General features: G+C 42.5%; 1 protein-coding gene across 4 annotated transcripts; it reads left to right on the top strand.

Moving 5' to 3' along the window:
* The first annotated feature begins 402 nt into the window (after window positions 1–402).
* LOC119514256 (translational activator of cytochrome c oxidase 1) lies at window positions 403–12,134 on the top strand. Of its 4 annotated transcripts, XM_037809939.1 has the most exons (6): window positions 403–1,019; window positions 2,263–2,369; window positions 3,800–3,927; window positions 7,565–7,802; window positions 8,082–8,327; window positions 8,841–12,134. In XM_037809939.1, exons 1-5 carry the CDS (start codon window positions 740–742, stop codon window positions 8,280–8,282), a joined length of 954 nt encoding a protein of 317 aa, XP_037665867.1. In that variant the 5' UTR covers window positions 403–739; the 3' UTR covers window positions 8,283–8,327; window positions 8,841–12,134. The 4 variants fall into 4 exon arrangements, with proteins under 4 accessions (XP_037665867.1, XP_037665868.1, XP_037665866.1 ...); XM_037809940.1 differs by having other exon boundaries at window positions 7,565–7,742; window positions 8,082–12,134; XM_037809938.1 differs by having other exon boundaries at window positions 8,082–12,134.
* The last annotated feature ends 2,956 nt before the right edge of the window (window positions 12,135–15,090 follow it).

Raw genomic sequence — 15,090 nt, 5'->3', positions numbered from 1 at the left:
GAATCTGTCCCAGGCAGGCTAGTCTCCTGCATCTGGCCACTTAATCACTATGATCACCGCTGCTGTTTACATAGGACTTCAAAGCTCCAAAGATGTATTTTGTGTTTTCAACCTTTTATGTTGGTAATGCAAGTTGTAACATCTTTATTTATAGATAAGAGGAAGTTCAGAGGGATTAAATGATTGGGCAAATTACATCTCTGGGCAGCTGTTTCTTTTACCTGTAAAATGATGGGTCGGACTGCATATTCCTTTGCAACAACAACGAAAAATTATCATTACGGACCTGTTCCAAGAAAAGAAGCAATTTGGAAGCAAAATCAGTATGAAATATATCTTTGTCAGATCACTGTGGGTAATGACGCCGGGGTCTCCCTCACGTAAGCCAGAGGGGTCGGGCAGGGGTCACCCCTTCTGGAATCCGGCTCTGCACAGGGTCTACAAAGGAGCGAGTACCCTGCGGCGGCGGAACGGACTTTGCGGGCCTCGGGGATGTGTTTCTGGAACGGACACGGGAAAGGAAGTGTGCTGCGTCGAGGGTTCCCGCCCCCAGCTGCCGCCGGGACATTTCTAAGGGGTTCACGGTCGGGCTGCCCGAAGTGGACCAAAGCTTTTGGGTCTCTGGTGACCGGCGGAGGCGGCCCCGGGTTCCCGGCCTCCTTTTTTTTTTCAGGAGGCGGCCGGGACGGACTGACCTTGGCCACTGCCATTTGCAGTTTGCAGCCCAGGGTCGGAGCCGATGACGGTCTGGGCCGCCGCCAGCCTCGGCAGGGCTGCGGCCCGCTGCTTGCGGGTGAGAGGCCCCGGGGTCCGGGCTGCTCCCCTGCACTCGCCCCCACCCTCTCAGCCCGAGCCCCGGGGCGGCAGCTTGGCTCTGGGCAGGACGCTGCACCTCACTGCGGCGGTCGCCGCCGGACACAACAAGTGGTCCAAAGTTCGGCACATCAAGGGTCCCAAGGACACCGAGAGGAGTCGCATCTTTAGCAAGCTCAGTCTGAGCATCCGCCTGGCGGTTAAAGGTGAGAGGGTGACGGTCACCTTTCCCAGATGGCGCTGGCCGTCGTTGCCCCCCTGCGTGTATAAGTCCTCGCTTACCTCCTGGAGTTGGGCAGGGCCCGCTCAGCTCCCTGGTCCTTTATTCTCTTCTGTCCCCAGTTCCCACCGCTGCCTACCTGTAAACCCTCAAAACACCTACCTACTCACCTTTTCAGACTTTGACGGTCTGGCAGCTTGGATCTGCTTTAGGAAGATAAGGTGATGAGTGACTTCATCCTAGTCTGTAGCTAGATATTTCATAGAAACAGACCCTAAGAGACAGACCAGATGTGTGTCTCTCCTGAAGAAGTGAACCAAGCCCTCTGCAGTGGCTCTGGTAGCAGATAGGTTGGGGATGGGGGGAAAGGGCATTGAGTAAAGCTATTACTTCCTTACCAGTTTGCTTCATTAGGGTTTCCTGGGACACATTTCCTTGAAAGATAGATTTGCTACCATGTCTCTTCTCAGTTGTATAGCCACCCTAAAAAGGGAATTTTTGCATTTAGTGTCAGATAGCTGTAGTAGTGGAGAAAAATCCTGTAAAAAGCATAGATTTGGGAAGCAAGAAGACTTGCTTTCTATCACTTACTAACTGTATGACTTAGGGCAAGTGGCTTAATCTTGCTGAGTTTCAGTTTTCTTATCTGTAAAATAGGGATAATGCCCTCCTTGAGATAGTTTCTGGCACATAAGGCATTGGTAAATGTTAATTTACCCCTGGTACTCATGCCTGATATTTTTTTGTTTCCTTTTCATCTACATTCTTGTTAATGAGTTTGACCAATACTGCTGAGGGTTTATAATGTGCAAAGCACTAGTAGAACGAAGATGATGAAATACAACCCCTGCCCTCAGAGACAGTGAATATGATTACAATGTTGTGTGACGATTTCAATAATTATGCACAAAGTAGTGGAGGGTCAGAGCAGAGAGTATTAACAAATCAAGGAGATGCTGGTCCTGTGTACATCCCTTCCCTCTTCACCTGACAGGAAAGTGTTGTTTGCTGAAACCTAGCAGAAAGATATACATCACTAAAGACAGTGAATTAGAAGCTTCTTTCCAAAATATTTCTCCTTCTGCCTATCCCATTCAAACATTGGATAAGGTGTTCTAAATAACTGACACAAGTGGTGACCTGCCACTCTTTTGGCTGAGAGGGCTGGAAATCCTTTTTTCTTCTATGCTGTAATAAGATGTTACATTACACCGTTTTCTCTAACACAGAGGGAGGCCCCAACCCTGAGCTCAACAGCCACTTGGCCAACATCTTGGAGGTATGTCGCAGTAAGCACATGCCCAAGTCGACGATTGAGGCAGCGCTGAAAATGGAGGTATGTCCTCAGTTTGACATTCTTGTTATTGATCACAGCCCCCACGGGGTCCATGTCTGGAAGGCTGCCAAAGACTACTTAAATTATCAGAGAGAAGAATAGCAGTGTAGTTGACACCCTCAATCCAGAGGCTTCTGGAGGCTCTGTGTCCTTGGGAATACAATCAGGAATAGGATGGATAGTCAATGTTCAGAACCGTATGGTCTAGGAATGCTCAGCCCAGTTGTGAAGAGATGGGATAGAATGAGGGGGCATGGTGTGTGGAAAGCCCTGAAATTAGGTTGAAGAAGGGTTTGATTTTCTTTTTTAGATGTCAATGCCCTGAAGGAAAAAAGATGGTAGAAAAGGAGAGGGGGTGGACAATAGTGATGGAGGGAGAGGTAGGAATGTAGAGCCCAGGTAAAGGGACACTTCTTCCTCTGAGACAAGAAAAAAGGATCCTAAGGAAGTAATAATTATGTTAGTAGCTAATAGGTATTGAGTGCTTACTCTGGGCTAAGCATTTTGATACAAACTTTATATGTATTATCCCACTGAATCCTCAAAACAACAGTGGAAACCAAGGCACAGAAAGGTTAGGTCATTTGCCCAAGGTCACACAGAAAATAACAGCTTGAAACCAGACAGTCAGACTCCAGAGTTTTTGCTTTAACCACTATACATGCTGCCTTTGTATAGGCCCTAGTGCATATAAGGTGTTGGGGACAAGAAAAAAGGATTTTTTTCCTCACCTGGTGGTTCTTTATTTCCTTTGTGAATGAAGAAGGGAGAAGTATCTGTTGAGGGTTCCTGGGGAGGCGGCAGGGCAGAGTACTTAGAGAGATGTAAAGATCCGGATGCATGGAGGAGGGATGTGTAGGTGTGGAGGATCCAGATGAGATTGGTCACAAGAGTTTGGGTGGTTAGTTTGAATTTTGAGACCTTGCTTATTATTAGCAGCCCTTATGATAAGGGACCAGGTGTATGATGATGTTTCTGCGCTGTGTTCAATCCAGGGAATGGAGCATAGCAGGTAGATGAGCAGATGGAGGTAGGGTTGAGGCTTTGCAGATAGGTTTCCTGTAAGATAGGGTGTAGGAGGATGAATCTTGGTGAGGGGGACTGGGAGATAAATGTAGGATTTGGCTGCGTACGGAAAGAAGCAAATGACTGATTGTTCAAGGACCAGGGAAACAGGTTCTCTTCCAAGTAGGGGTAGAACTTGCAGTGATTTCAAAAGTTGGTCTCAAGGGTGTCCTCTCAGAGGGTGGTGATAAAATAAAGACTTGGGTGGTGATAAAATAAAGACTTGGGTGTTCGGCTCCAGCCCAGCCTGAGAAGGGCCCAGACAACCCATCTCAGGCAGTTGACTTTGTGGTGCCTGCAGTTCTGGGCTGACATGTGGGAAAGAATTGGGAAATGGTGAAATGTACATGTGATTTTTATTGCAGAAGACCAAAGACATTTATTTGCTGTATGAGGGTCGAGGCCCTGGTGGCTCTTCTCTGCTCATTGAGGCATTATCTAGCAGTGGCTCCAAGTGCCATTCGGACATCAGACATATCTTGAACAAGAATGGGTAGGTGTGTGCCTGGGGGATGGTAGGGGGCTAGAGCCTTTAGATTCCAGTTCTGTGCAAGAAAGTTACTCTTGCTTCCTGGTGGTGTTTTAAGTTTTAAGTACACCTTGTCCTTAGCAGAGTCTAAATGGAATAATTAAATTTCCCTTTAATGGGTTCTGTATTAGATAGGATCTAAAAGACTTGCTTGTCAGGTATTGAAGGGAATCTTTGTCCCATTATTCCATCTGTAGCCGTATCATGTCCAGCTCTTAAAAAGTACTATCAGGACCAGAGTCTGAACGGCACAAGGAAATTATCACCAACGTCTTTGTATCCTTCAGACTCCAATCAGAGAAGAAGAGGGAAGAGGAGAGGGAGGAGGAGGAGGAGCAAGAGGGGTTAGAGAGGAGAAGGCTCCTGGGTGGCCTGGTGCTCCTGCTCCTCTAGGCACCTCCAGCCCCCTGTTAACCAGGGCTAAACCCCACAGGATAAAACCTGCGTGGGTACCAACAATCAGCGCTACATCTGTGGCACGAAACACTGCTGTGGACAGTCTCAGTGCTGTAATTACTACTGTGAACTCTGGTGGTTCTGGCTGGTGTGGACCATCATCATCATCCTGAGCTGCTACTGTGTCTGCCACCACCGCCGAGCCAAGCACAGCCTTCAGGCCCAGCAGCGGCAACGTAAAATCAACCTGATCACCTATCAGGAAGCCCACAGTTACTCAGCACTGCCATTTTATTTCAGCCGAACATCCAGAGAGCCCTTCTGCGTGATCGCAGGGAACAGGAAGGAAAGCATGGCTGGCTCCTCATCCTGAATCACTGGAATCTTGGATTCTGGTTCCAGCCCTGCTTCTAAGTAGCTGTGTGACTTGGGGATTCCCACTGACTTCCTGCTTCCAGCTCCTTTCTGTGGCTTTCTCTTTATAGGCACCTAGTAATCTGGATAAAGTCCACCCTGCCTCAGTCAGCCACACATTCCTCTAAAGATAACATCTTCAAGAGGTCCTATTGACAATGGGTTCACACCCATAGGGATATGAATTAAGATTAAGAACATGTCTAAATTTGGGTACATAATTCGACCCTACCACAGCCATTTTATGAAAAACCCTCAGCTAACGTCATACTCAGTGGTGAAAATTAAAGCTTTCCCCCTAATATCAAGAACAAGACAAGGATGCCTACTTTTACCACTGCTATTCAATATTGTACTAGAAGTTCCAGGCAGAGTAATTAGGCAAGAAAAAGAAATAAAAGGTATTCAAATTGGAAAGGAAGAAGTAAATATGTCTCTATTTGTAGATGGCATGATCTCATATAGAAAATCCAAAGGAATCCACAAGAAAACTATTACAGCTAATAAGTGAGTTCAGCAAAGTGGCAGGGTACAAGATCAGTGTGTTCCTTTACACTGGCAATGAACAATCTAAAGAGAAAATTAAGAAAACCATTCCATTTACAATAGCAACTCAAAGAAAAAATATCTAGGAGTAAATATAGCCAGTAATATAAAAAACATACACTGAAAACTATACAACATTGTTGAAGGAATTTAAGGAAGACCTAAATAAATGGCAGGACACCCCATGTTCATGGATTGGAAGAATTAATATTGTTAAGATGTCAGTATTACCCAAAGCAATATAAAGATTCAATGCAATCCCTATCAAAATTCCAATAGCCTTTTTTTTTTTTTTCCCCAGAAATGGAAATATCAATCCTCAAATTCATATGGAACTGCAAGGGACTATAAATAACCAAAACAATTTTTAAAATGAAGAATAAAGTTGGAAGACTCACATTTCCTAATTTCAAATTGCACTACAAAGATACAGTTATCAAAACAATGTGGTATTAACATAAAGATAGACAAATAGACAAATGGGACAGAATTAAAAGTCCAGAAATAGACCTACACATCTATGGCCAATTGATTTTTGACAAGGGAGCCAAGTCCATTCAATGGGGATAGCACAGTCTCTTCAACAGAGGGGCTAGGAAAACTGGATGTCCATACGCAAAAGTACGTAGGTGGACCTCTACTTCACATCATATACAAAAATCAAGCTAGAAAACTCTTAGAAGAAAATATAGGGAAATGTCTTCAGGACCTTGTATTGGGCAGTGGATTTATAATCTTTACACTGAAAACTCAAGCAACAAAAGAAAAAAATTAGATAAATTGGACTTCATCAAAATTAAAAACATTTGTACATCTAAGGATATTATTGATTAAAAAGACAACCATCAGAATGGGAGAAAATAGTTGCAAACCATATATTGGCTTAACATTCAGAATATATATGTATATATATTTAAAAAAACTACAATTCAACAACAAAAAGACAACCAAATTTAAAAATGTGCAAAGGACTAGAATAGACATTTCTCCAAAGAATAAATATAAACGGCCAGTAAGCACATGAAAATATGTTCAAAATCATTAGCCAATGGAATAATGCAAATCAAGACCACAATAATATAGATAGCACCTTACACCCACTAGAATAGCTATTATTTTTTTTTAATGGAAAGTAAGCATTGATGAGGATGCAGAAATATGGGAACATTAGTACATTGTTGGTGGAAATGTGAAGTGATGGAGCCACTGTGGAAAAGTTTGATGGTTCCTCAAAAAGATAAACTACCATATGAACTGCCAACAGATTCTAGGTATATATCCAAAAGAATTGAAAGCAGGGGCTTAGACGAATGTTTATACAGCAATGTTCATAGCAGCTATTCACAATAGCCAAAATATGGAAGCAACCCAAATGTCCATCAGCAGATGAATGAATAAACAAAATGTGGTATATATATATGTACAATGGAATATCACAGCCTTTAAAAGGAGTGAGGTTTTGATACGTGCCACTATGTGAGTGAACCTTGAAGATATCATGTTGAATGAAATAAATCAGAGACAAAGGGACAGATATTGTATGATCCCACTTAAATGAAATAGCTAGAATATGAAAATTCACAGAGACAGAAAGTAGAGCATAGATTACCAGGGATAAGGGAGAGGAAGAATGAGGAGTTAATGCATAGTGGGTATAGGATTTCTGTTTGAAGTGATGGGAAAGTTCTAATGGATGTTGGTGGAGGTAGCACAACAATGTGAATATGAGTAATCTCCCTAAATGGCATGTTTGGGAATGGTTGAGATGGGGAAGTTTATGTTGTATATACGTTACCACAATTTAAAAAAAGAGCAACTGAGTTGGTGGATCTGAGTATCTGGGCGGAGGGTATGTTGTAGTTCTCCATATCGGTTTTGTTTTATTTTTGCTACTGTCCTGTAAGTTTGAAATTATTTCAAAATAAAAAGTTTAACAATGGGAAGAAAAGGAATGGGAGAGAAGATAATAGTAGCTAACATGTGTCAATAACTTTTGGAAAGATTGAAAATATATAATAAATCCAGTTCATGTGCTTAAAAAAGAAAAAAAAACAAAAACTCCAATTAGGGCAGAAAATAGAGTAGGACTCTTTTCCCTCGAACTATTCCCTTGCTCGGAGCTGCTCCATATTTGTGCATTCTCCTGAGACTGGGTAGGAAGGTGAAGGGGTTAGAATGCTTTGCTTAGTAGAGGCTGAGTGTTTAAAGGCATTTGCTCTGACCCATTCATTTCCTCTCTGGTCAGGGGAATGATGGCTGAAGGAGCTTGTCACTCCTTTGACAAAAAGGGAGTGGTCGTGGTTGGAGTGGAGGACAGAGAGAAGAAAGCTGTGAACCTAGAGCATGCCCTGGAGCTCGCAATCGAAGCAGGAGCTGAGGATGTCAAGGAAATGAAGGATGGAGAGGACAAGAGCATTTTTAAAGTGAGGATGAAGCCTTCATGTTTGGTGGGCTTCCGAAGGGACCCTAATGGACATGTAAAGGCACGTCTCTCTTGGTTTCTTCCTTCCCATGCCCCTCAATACAGGTGAGATAGAGAGTCCACATATTCTACAAACATTTGTTAAGTAAATACTGGATAAGGCCTGCTCTACTGAGGACTATGAGAAGGATTCAGAAAATTAAAAACTATGCCCCTTAAGCATAAATCCATCTTAAGCTCTTGTTCTTAAGAGCTTAAATCCAGTGATGCCTTACAGTAGTGACTGGTTTTGTCTTATTATGTCCTGGCTGCTCACCTTCTGACTTTCCTTTATCCCTAGTTTATTTGTGATGCCTCTTCACTGCATCAAGTGCGGAAGAAACTGGATTCCCTGGGCTTGCATTCTGTGTCCTGTATGCTAGAATTCATCCCCAATACAAAGGTGCGGCTGGCAGACCCTGACCTGGAGCAGGCCTCCCAGCTCATCCAGGCTCTCTGCAACCACGAGGACGTGATCCAGGTCTACGACAACATTGAATAACCAGGCTCTACCTGTCTGGTTTCCTTCCTGTGCAAGTTGGTTCTGGTACATAGGCTTCTGTAGCATCCTCTGAGACTGAAGCAAGTGGGAGACTGATCAGGTTAGGAGGTATAAGGCCAGGGCCTATAACCTTGAGGCCAAGGGAATCCTCACCCCTCTGTGGGGCCTCTTTAGCTCTACTGGGTCTCAGAGCCCTCCTGAATAAGCCCCAGAGGCCCTCTGGATGCATGGTGGGGCCAGCCAGCTAGTCAGACTCTGATCAGCAAGTTGACCCTTGTGGGGACTGTAGATACTCTGAGGGCCCATGTACTAGAAACTGCTTTTAAATAATAACAGTGATTGATCTTGGTTGCTGTATTGCTGTTATTTGGTTCTTGAATTTTCCTGGGTTTATGTCCAGCTGTTGGGAGCCTGTTGACTTCCTTTCAAGTCTATAGGCTCAGTTCCACTACTCCAATCCTAGGATTGCTGTTTGTGTTTTGATTGGCTGTAGAAATGTAGCTCTCTCTCTGTTTCTTTGCTCATCTAATGGCCTAAACCTGTCATTCATTCCTGCAGCCAATATTTATTGAACACCTACTCTGTACCAGGAGCTGTACTTGTCTATAACTCCAGCTCTTCAACTGCTGCCATCGTCAGTCCTGCCCCAAGACAGGACCTCAGAGGCAAGACACAGGACTGCCTCCCCTAGAGCTGCACCAGGGCAGCATGAGCTGCTCTGCATGCATCCATGTTCTCTGGGTGGCCTCTGTGCCCTTCTTCCACCAGAGAGTTTAGGCTCCAGCCTGGTGGGAAATCAAATGCCAGTGGTAAAGGCCTCCCTGGGCCCTGCTTTGCCCAGGCTCCAGTGTATTCTGAGATTGGTCAGGATGGACCTGTCAGCAAATTGGACTGGTCTTGGGAAGGGCTACACAACACTGGGTTTGAAAGCTGTATGGTCCCCAGAGTGCCTAATCCTAGCTCCTCCTCATCTCTGATGCCTGATGATCGGTCACTGGGAGCTGGAGAGGAAACAAGAATAGAGGGAAGGGCAAGTGGCTGTCAGAAGCCTGGCCAAATGGGAAACAGGGCCCGTGTTGCGTTTCACTCCTAGTAGTCACTGGATTTACAGACGCCTGTTATTCATCTACTTGAGGTTGTTTGGGCCATTCGTAAGCTCAGGGTAATTTTTCCTGAAGGAGCCTCAGGTAAATGAGGTTGGAAAAGAGTTAAAACAAAATTGGCTATAAATGATAACTTCAGCTTCTGGAAAAAACAGATGACTAATTCCATGATTTCAGCAGCTGGAGAGTGAGGGTTAGGGGGGAAATCAATGAAATAATCCATGATCATGCCAAAACCTTTGTTCTTATACCTCCTTTCATAACTACAATACTACCTGGGATGCCTTAGTTTTTGTAAGAGATAACTCATTGAAATACCTGAATTGAAAATTACCTGCAGACTTCAGCAATAGCACATCACTAATGTAAGGCAATTTAAAGTTTATATGTTGCTTCATAACTTATAAGATATTTTCATATGTTATTATTATTTGATTTTAACAACAAACCTATAAAATAGACAGGCCAAGTATTTTCCGCACAGGTGATCTTATACCAAGCAGGTGAAAACAGGTCTAATACTGCATCTTATACGGATAGACCAGTTGTTTATAAAATAGCTGTTTTGGAACTGTTGAATTTAAATTAATTTGGAAAAAATATGATCACTTGGCCTGTACTAAAGGAGGGGAAGTTGGCTACTTGAGTGAGTAGTCCTCTAATCTAATAGATATGATTTGTTACCATAGGTTGTTGTGTAACCAGTTTTCTTACATCAAGGCGTACTTGAGGGTACTGCAGTCAGGTTTCTGTGAAGACGGCTCTGCACTGACCCCTGGTGGTGCCCCATAGTTTTTCTTGAAGTTATTATGGGAAAGGCAGAAGTGAAACTGTACTTGAACCTCTTCTCCCTGTAGATCTGGTGAGGTAACCCCTAGTTACATAGGTTAGAAATGGAACCCACTGACAATTAAATAAAGACGGTCACATCTGTATGATGGGGTATTTTGCTGCCACTAAAACTTATTTTTCAAAGAATATATCATGCCAGAGAAAATGTTTACAATACAATGTTAAGTGGGAAAAAAAGATGTAAAACTATATTTATAGTATGGTCTAGATTTTGAAATACACACACACACACACACACACATATATATATATAAATTTTATATAAGATATTGTATATATGAATTTTTTAAAAAAGGCTAGAAGGAAATGTCCCAGAATATCTGAAAATATCTAAATTAATTGTCTCTGGGTAGTGATGTTAAGACTGAGTTTATAACATATATTACTTCTATCAGGGGAAAAATTGTTTTAAAAATTGTTTTAAAACATTATCATCCAACTGAGGAGAAAGCAGCTGAGAGCCTGGGGATCAGGCGTACCTTAGAGTCAGAAGAACGGGGGTCCAGTATTGGCTTGCCTTTGCCTTATCTTAGGTCATTATCTTAGCAACATGGAATCATTCAAGGCCTTGAAGCCAGGCTTGGACTCACTTTTGAGTGTCCTTTCAGTGGTATGGAGGTGTTTGTGACAGGCTCTGTCTGCAGCCTTGATTCTTACAACAAGCGCTCATGTAGTGTAGAGCCCCCTTCAGAAGCCAGGCTGAACCAAACCAGAACAGCCAAGGCTTTGCCCCCAACTGACTGTGGAAATTCAACTCTGTGATTGAGTCATGTATTTTTTTCCCCTCTAAATCCTATAGCAGTCAATAAATCTTCAAACTCTAGAGTCTAAGAGCCCCCAGTTCTTAGTTAGACTTTTATTTGAATCCCTGGGACTCCTCTGGAGTCATTCTAAGAAGAAGAAATAAAAGAGCAAGTATATCTGGCAAAAGAAGGGCTGTGACAAATAGGACACCAGTGTTGCCTGAAATCACTTTCTTTATTTCATGCCCAGCCAATGAATGGAATAGCAGTTTTTGATTGTTCCCCTTTGTATCTTACTTTTTTTCTGTGCTAAAAAGTAACAGTTGTTTTTTAAAAAGTCAAAACTTACAGAAATTTTTAACTAATAAAAGTCCCATCCTGTCCTCCCTCCTAAGAGAACCACCATTAACGAACTATTGTATATTTTACTCATTTTGCTCTTTGGAGTCAGTCTGCTGAGGAACAAATTCTGGCTCTGCATTTGCTAGCAACCTTGGACACAAATTTAACCTCTTTGCACCTGTTTTCTCAGCTGCAAAATGGGGATAATAATTGCACTCTATTCTACAGGGCTGTTTTGAGAATTAAGTAAGTAAATATATGTTAAACACTTAAAACGGTGCCTGGCAATGTAGTTGTTTAATGAATGTTGGCCTTTTTCCCAAGAATGAATGAGCATTTTTAAAAATGGAAATGTGATGACTCTATACATCTTTGCTTTAAACCTGCTTTTTTCCTTTTTTCACATCATTATATATCATGGACACTTTTTAGTACAAGAGAAAGGTCTACCTTGTTCTTTTCAGTAGCTACATAGTATTTCATGTATTAATGTGCCATAACTTATTTAACCAGTCTTCCCTTGGTGGACATTTGGATTGTCTGTCTTACAAAAATGCTGTAATGAACATTATTTACCGTTGCTCCCTTGCAGAGTATTCTTTAGGATAAATTTACAGAAGTGGAATTTCAAAATGAAAAAGCAGTTTTTTTCTTTAGAAGTAAATATCAATAATTCATAAAACATCATGGTTGCAGAAATCTATGAGATACACATTATTCTTTGGCAACTCAAACTAACTGGTTGAACTGGTAACCTGAATATATTCTACTTTACCTCTGAATTAAAATAATTTTCATCAAATCAGCTGGTACATTTGTTGGTGTGTTTTCATTTTTATACTATACTCATTGAGCTGTTCCCTAGGAGAGTTCATTCATTCATATTTATTGCTCCCTATTGTGTGTCCTATTGTCCCCATGACCTTGAGGGAAAAAGGAGGAAAGTGTGCAGCCGGTGTATGTTTGAGCTGCCTGATGGGACCAGCATTCTGAGGCTTTAAGCGTTGGGAACAGGTCATGATTGTTGGGGTGAGGTGTAGCTCAGGTCCTCGTCCAAGGGTATCCACTCAGTGCAAAATCATGGTCACAGATTGAGAAGGGCATAGCCCAGCTGGGAGGCTTCATGGGGGAAAATGAAGAATGAGGAGAGAAAGCGACATAGAAAAAGAAGATAAAATAAATGGCCGAAAGGCACACTTGTGGAAATTACATTCAAATACTAACATCCCCTTTGAAGTTCACTTATTTACTCAACAAATATTTATATTTTTTGAATGTGCTATGCAAGAAGCTAGGCATACCAATTTGAATAAGACACAGCTTCTGCCTTTATGCTTACTTTCATAAAGGCAGTTACAAGTAGCAGATGACAGATGCTTTAATGAGGAAAGTACTGGGTGCTCTGGGAACATATCAGAGGTTATTAACCCAAATTTGGGGGTGTCTGTCTGGAAAGGTTTCCTGGAGGAAGTGACGTTTAGGCTTAGTCCTTCCCTGGAAGAATGGAGTTGTGGATAGGAGAGGTGGAGTATAGGAGAAGAGTGTTCCAAACTGAGGAAATTGCATATGAACTGCCAGTGATTCAAGGTGGACAGAACATAGGATTTGAATGATTGGGTTGGTAGAACCTTGCGGCTAGAGAAGAAAGAATGGGCTAGGTCCTGAAGGGCCCTTTTAGCCACATCACATATTCGACTTTATCCTAAGGACAATGGGAAGCTATAAAGTTTTTAAGCAGCATCTGACAGGATCAGACATCAGTTTTAGAGCGGTAACTCCCTCTGTGATGTGAACACATGTTGGGAGGCTATCGCATGAAATATTCCAAACTAAGAGATTTTGGTGGTTTGAACTAGGATAGTGGAGCTGGGGACAGAGAGAAGTGGACAAGTTGGAGACATGGTCAAGATTGGCTGTAGGGGGTGGGTTATAGAGAGGAAGAGCTCTGAAAACTCAAAGATTCCTGACTTGGAGAATTCCAGATGGACAGAAGAAATGTAGAACTATGGAAAAAAATAATGAGTTTAGTCTGAGAATTTGAGGGGCCTGTGGAAGTTCATAAGAAATAACCTGAACTAGAGGTACTGTTCAAATTCTGGAATCCTCAGCACAGACAGTAAATGAAATGTGGGAATGTTTGAGATAGCTGGTAAAGGGACAGATAATGGAAACAAGGCCTGCAAAGAAGGCAGAGGCTGGAAAGGTAGAAGGAAAATCAGAAGGCTCTTTTCAGCTAAAGACTTACATGTAGTTTTATTGCAATTCTGAAATCATTCCTTCATTAATTTATTCAACAGGATACTTACTGAGCATCTGCTATACACGAGGCACTCTTCTAAGTGCTGGTGACACAGCAGTGAATAGGACAAAATCCCAGTGTCTATGCAGCTTACATTTGTTCTAGTTGGAGGAAAGAAAACCAAACATATAATTTCAGATACTATGAAGGAAAACAAGTCAAGATGGAGGGGGGAGAGGCTATTTTGAATGGAGTGGTTAGAAAAGTGGTTAAGAGTTGACCTTTGAGCAGAGACCTGAATGAAGTGCAGGAATAAGCCATAGGAACATCTTAGAGAAAAGCATTCCAGGCAAGTGCAAAGACCCTGCGTTGAAAATGAGCTTGGTAGGTTCAAAGAATAGTCAGAAGGACAAAGGCCTAGAGGACAGTGATCCAAGGAGACAGTAGTAAGAGATGAGGTCGGAAAGGATGGCTGGGGCCAGCTCCTGTTGGGTCTGGTGGGCCATGGAAAAGGGTTTGAGTTTTACTTTAAGTGTGACGGGAAGCCATTAGGGGGTGACAACAGGGGAGTGACATGATCTAAATTACGTTTTACAACACTCTGGCTGCTGAGTAGAGAATCATTTGTTGGATAGCCCAAGAGGAAATGGAGACCAGTTAGGAGGTTATGGCAGTCATCCAGAGAGAAAGAACTTGGTGTGCCGGTTTGGATGTATTATGTCCCCCAAAATGCCATGTTCTTTGATGCAATCTTGGGGGGGGGCAGATGTATTAGTGTTGATTAAGTTGGAATCCTTTGATTGATTCTTTCCATGGAGATGTGACTCAATCAACTGGGAGTAAAACGTTTGATTGGATACTTTCCATGGAGATGTGGACCCTGCCCATTCAGGGTGGGTCTTGATTTAATCACTGGAGTCCTATAAAAGAGCTCAGAAACAGAAAGACCTCAGAGAAGCTGAGAGTGACATTTTGGAGAGCAGCCAAGAGAGACATTTTGGAGACAGCTGCTGAAAGCAGACTTTTGCGGACACTTTGGAGATGTTAGCCCAGTATTTGCTCTAAAGAAGCTAAAAGAGGACAAAACACCCCAAGAGCAACATTTTGAAGAATGCACAGGAGCTGAGAGAGGAGTTGGAACAAACCCTGGGATCAGCAGACCCCAGCCACATGCCTTCCCAGCTAACAGAGGTTTTCTGGATGCCATTGGCCTTCCTTTGGTGAAGGTATACTCGTGTTGATGCCTTAATTTGGACATTTTCATGGCCTTCAGACTGTAAATTTGTAACCAAATAAACCCCCTTTATAAAAGCCAATCCATTTCTGGTATTTTGCATAATGGCAGCATTAGCAAACCAGAACATGTGGCTTGACCTAGGTTGGTGGTGGTGGATGGTAAGTAGTTGTAGAAACTAGAGCTGAAAAGATTTGCTAAATTATTAGATATAAGGTATTAGGAAAAGAGAAGAATCAAGACTCCTAGCTTTGTACTTTAACAATTGGAAAAACAGAGAGGAGCAGGGTTTAGG

Source organism: Choloepus didactylus, chromosome 18 (genome assembly GCF_015220235.1).
Source record: "Choloepus didactylus isolate mChoDid1 chromosome 18, mChoDid1.pri, whole genome shotgun sequence".
Taxonomy (NCBI): Eukaryota; Metazoa; Chordata; class Mammalia; order Pilosa; family Megalonychidae; genus Choloepus; species Choloepus didactylus.
Note: the sequence above shows the minus strand (reverse complement) of the source record. Positions and strands in the feature narration are given on the sequence as shown.

Excerpts from the sequence above, each read along its gene's own strand:
- LOC119514256 (XM_037809939.1), top strand. The coding sequence starts at position 740 with ATGACGGTCTGGGCCGCCGCCAGCCTCGGCAGGGCTGCGGCCCGCTGC. Across the intron at positions 1,020-2,262 it reads CATCCGCCTGGCGGTTAAAG|AGGGAGGCCCCAACCCTGAG; the intron begins GTGAGAGGGTGA and ends TCTCTAACACAG. Across the intron at positions 2,370-3,799 it reads AGGCAGCGCTGAAAATGGAG|AAGACCAAAGACATTTATTT; the intron begins GTATGTCCTCAG and ends TTTTTATTGCAG.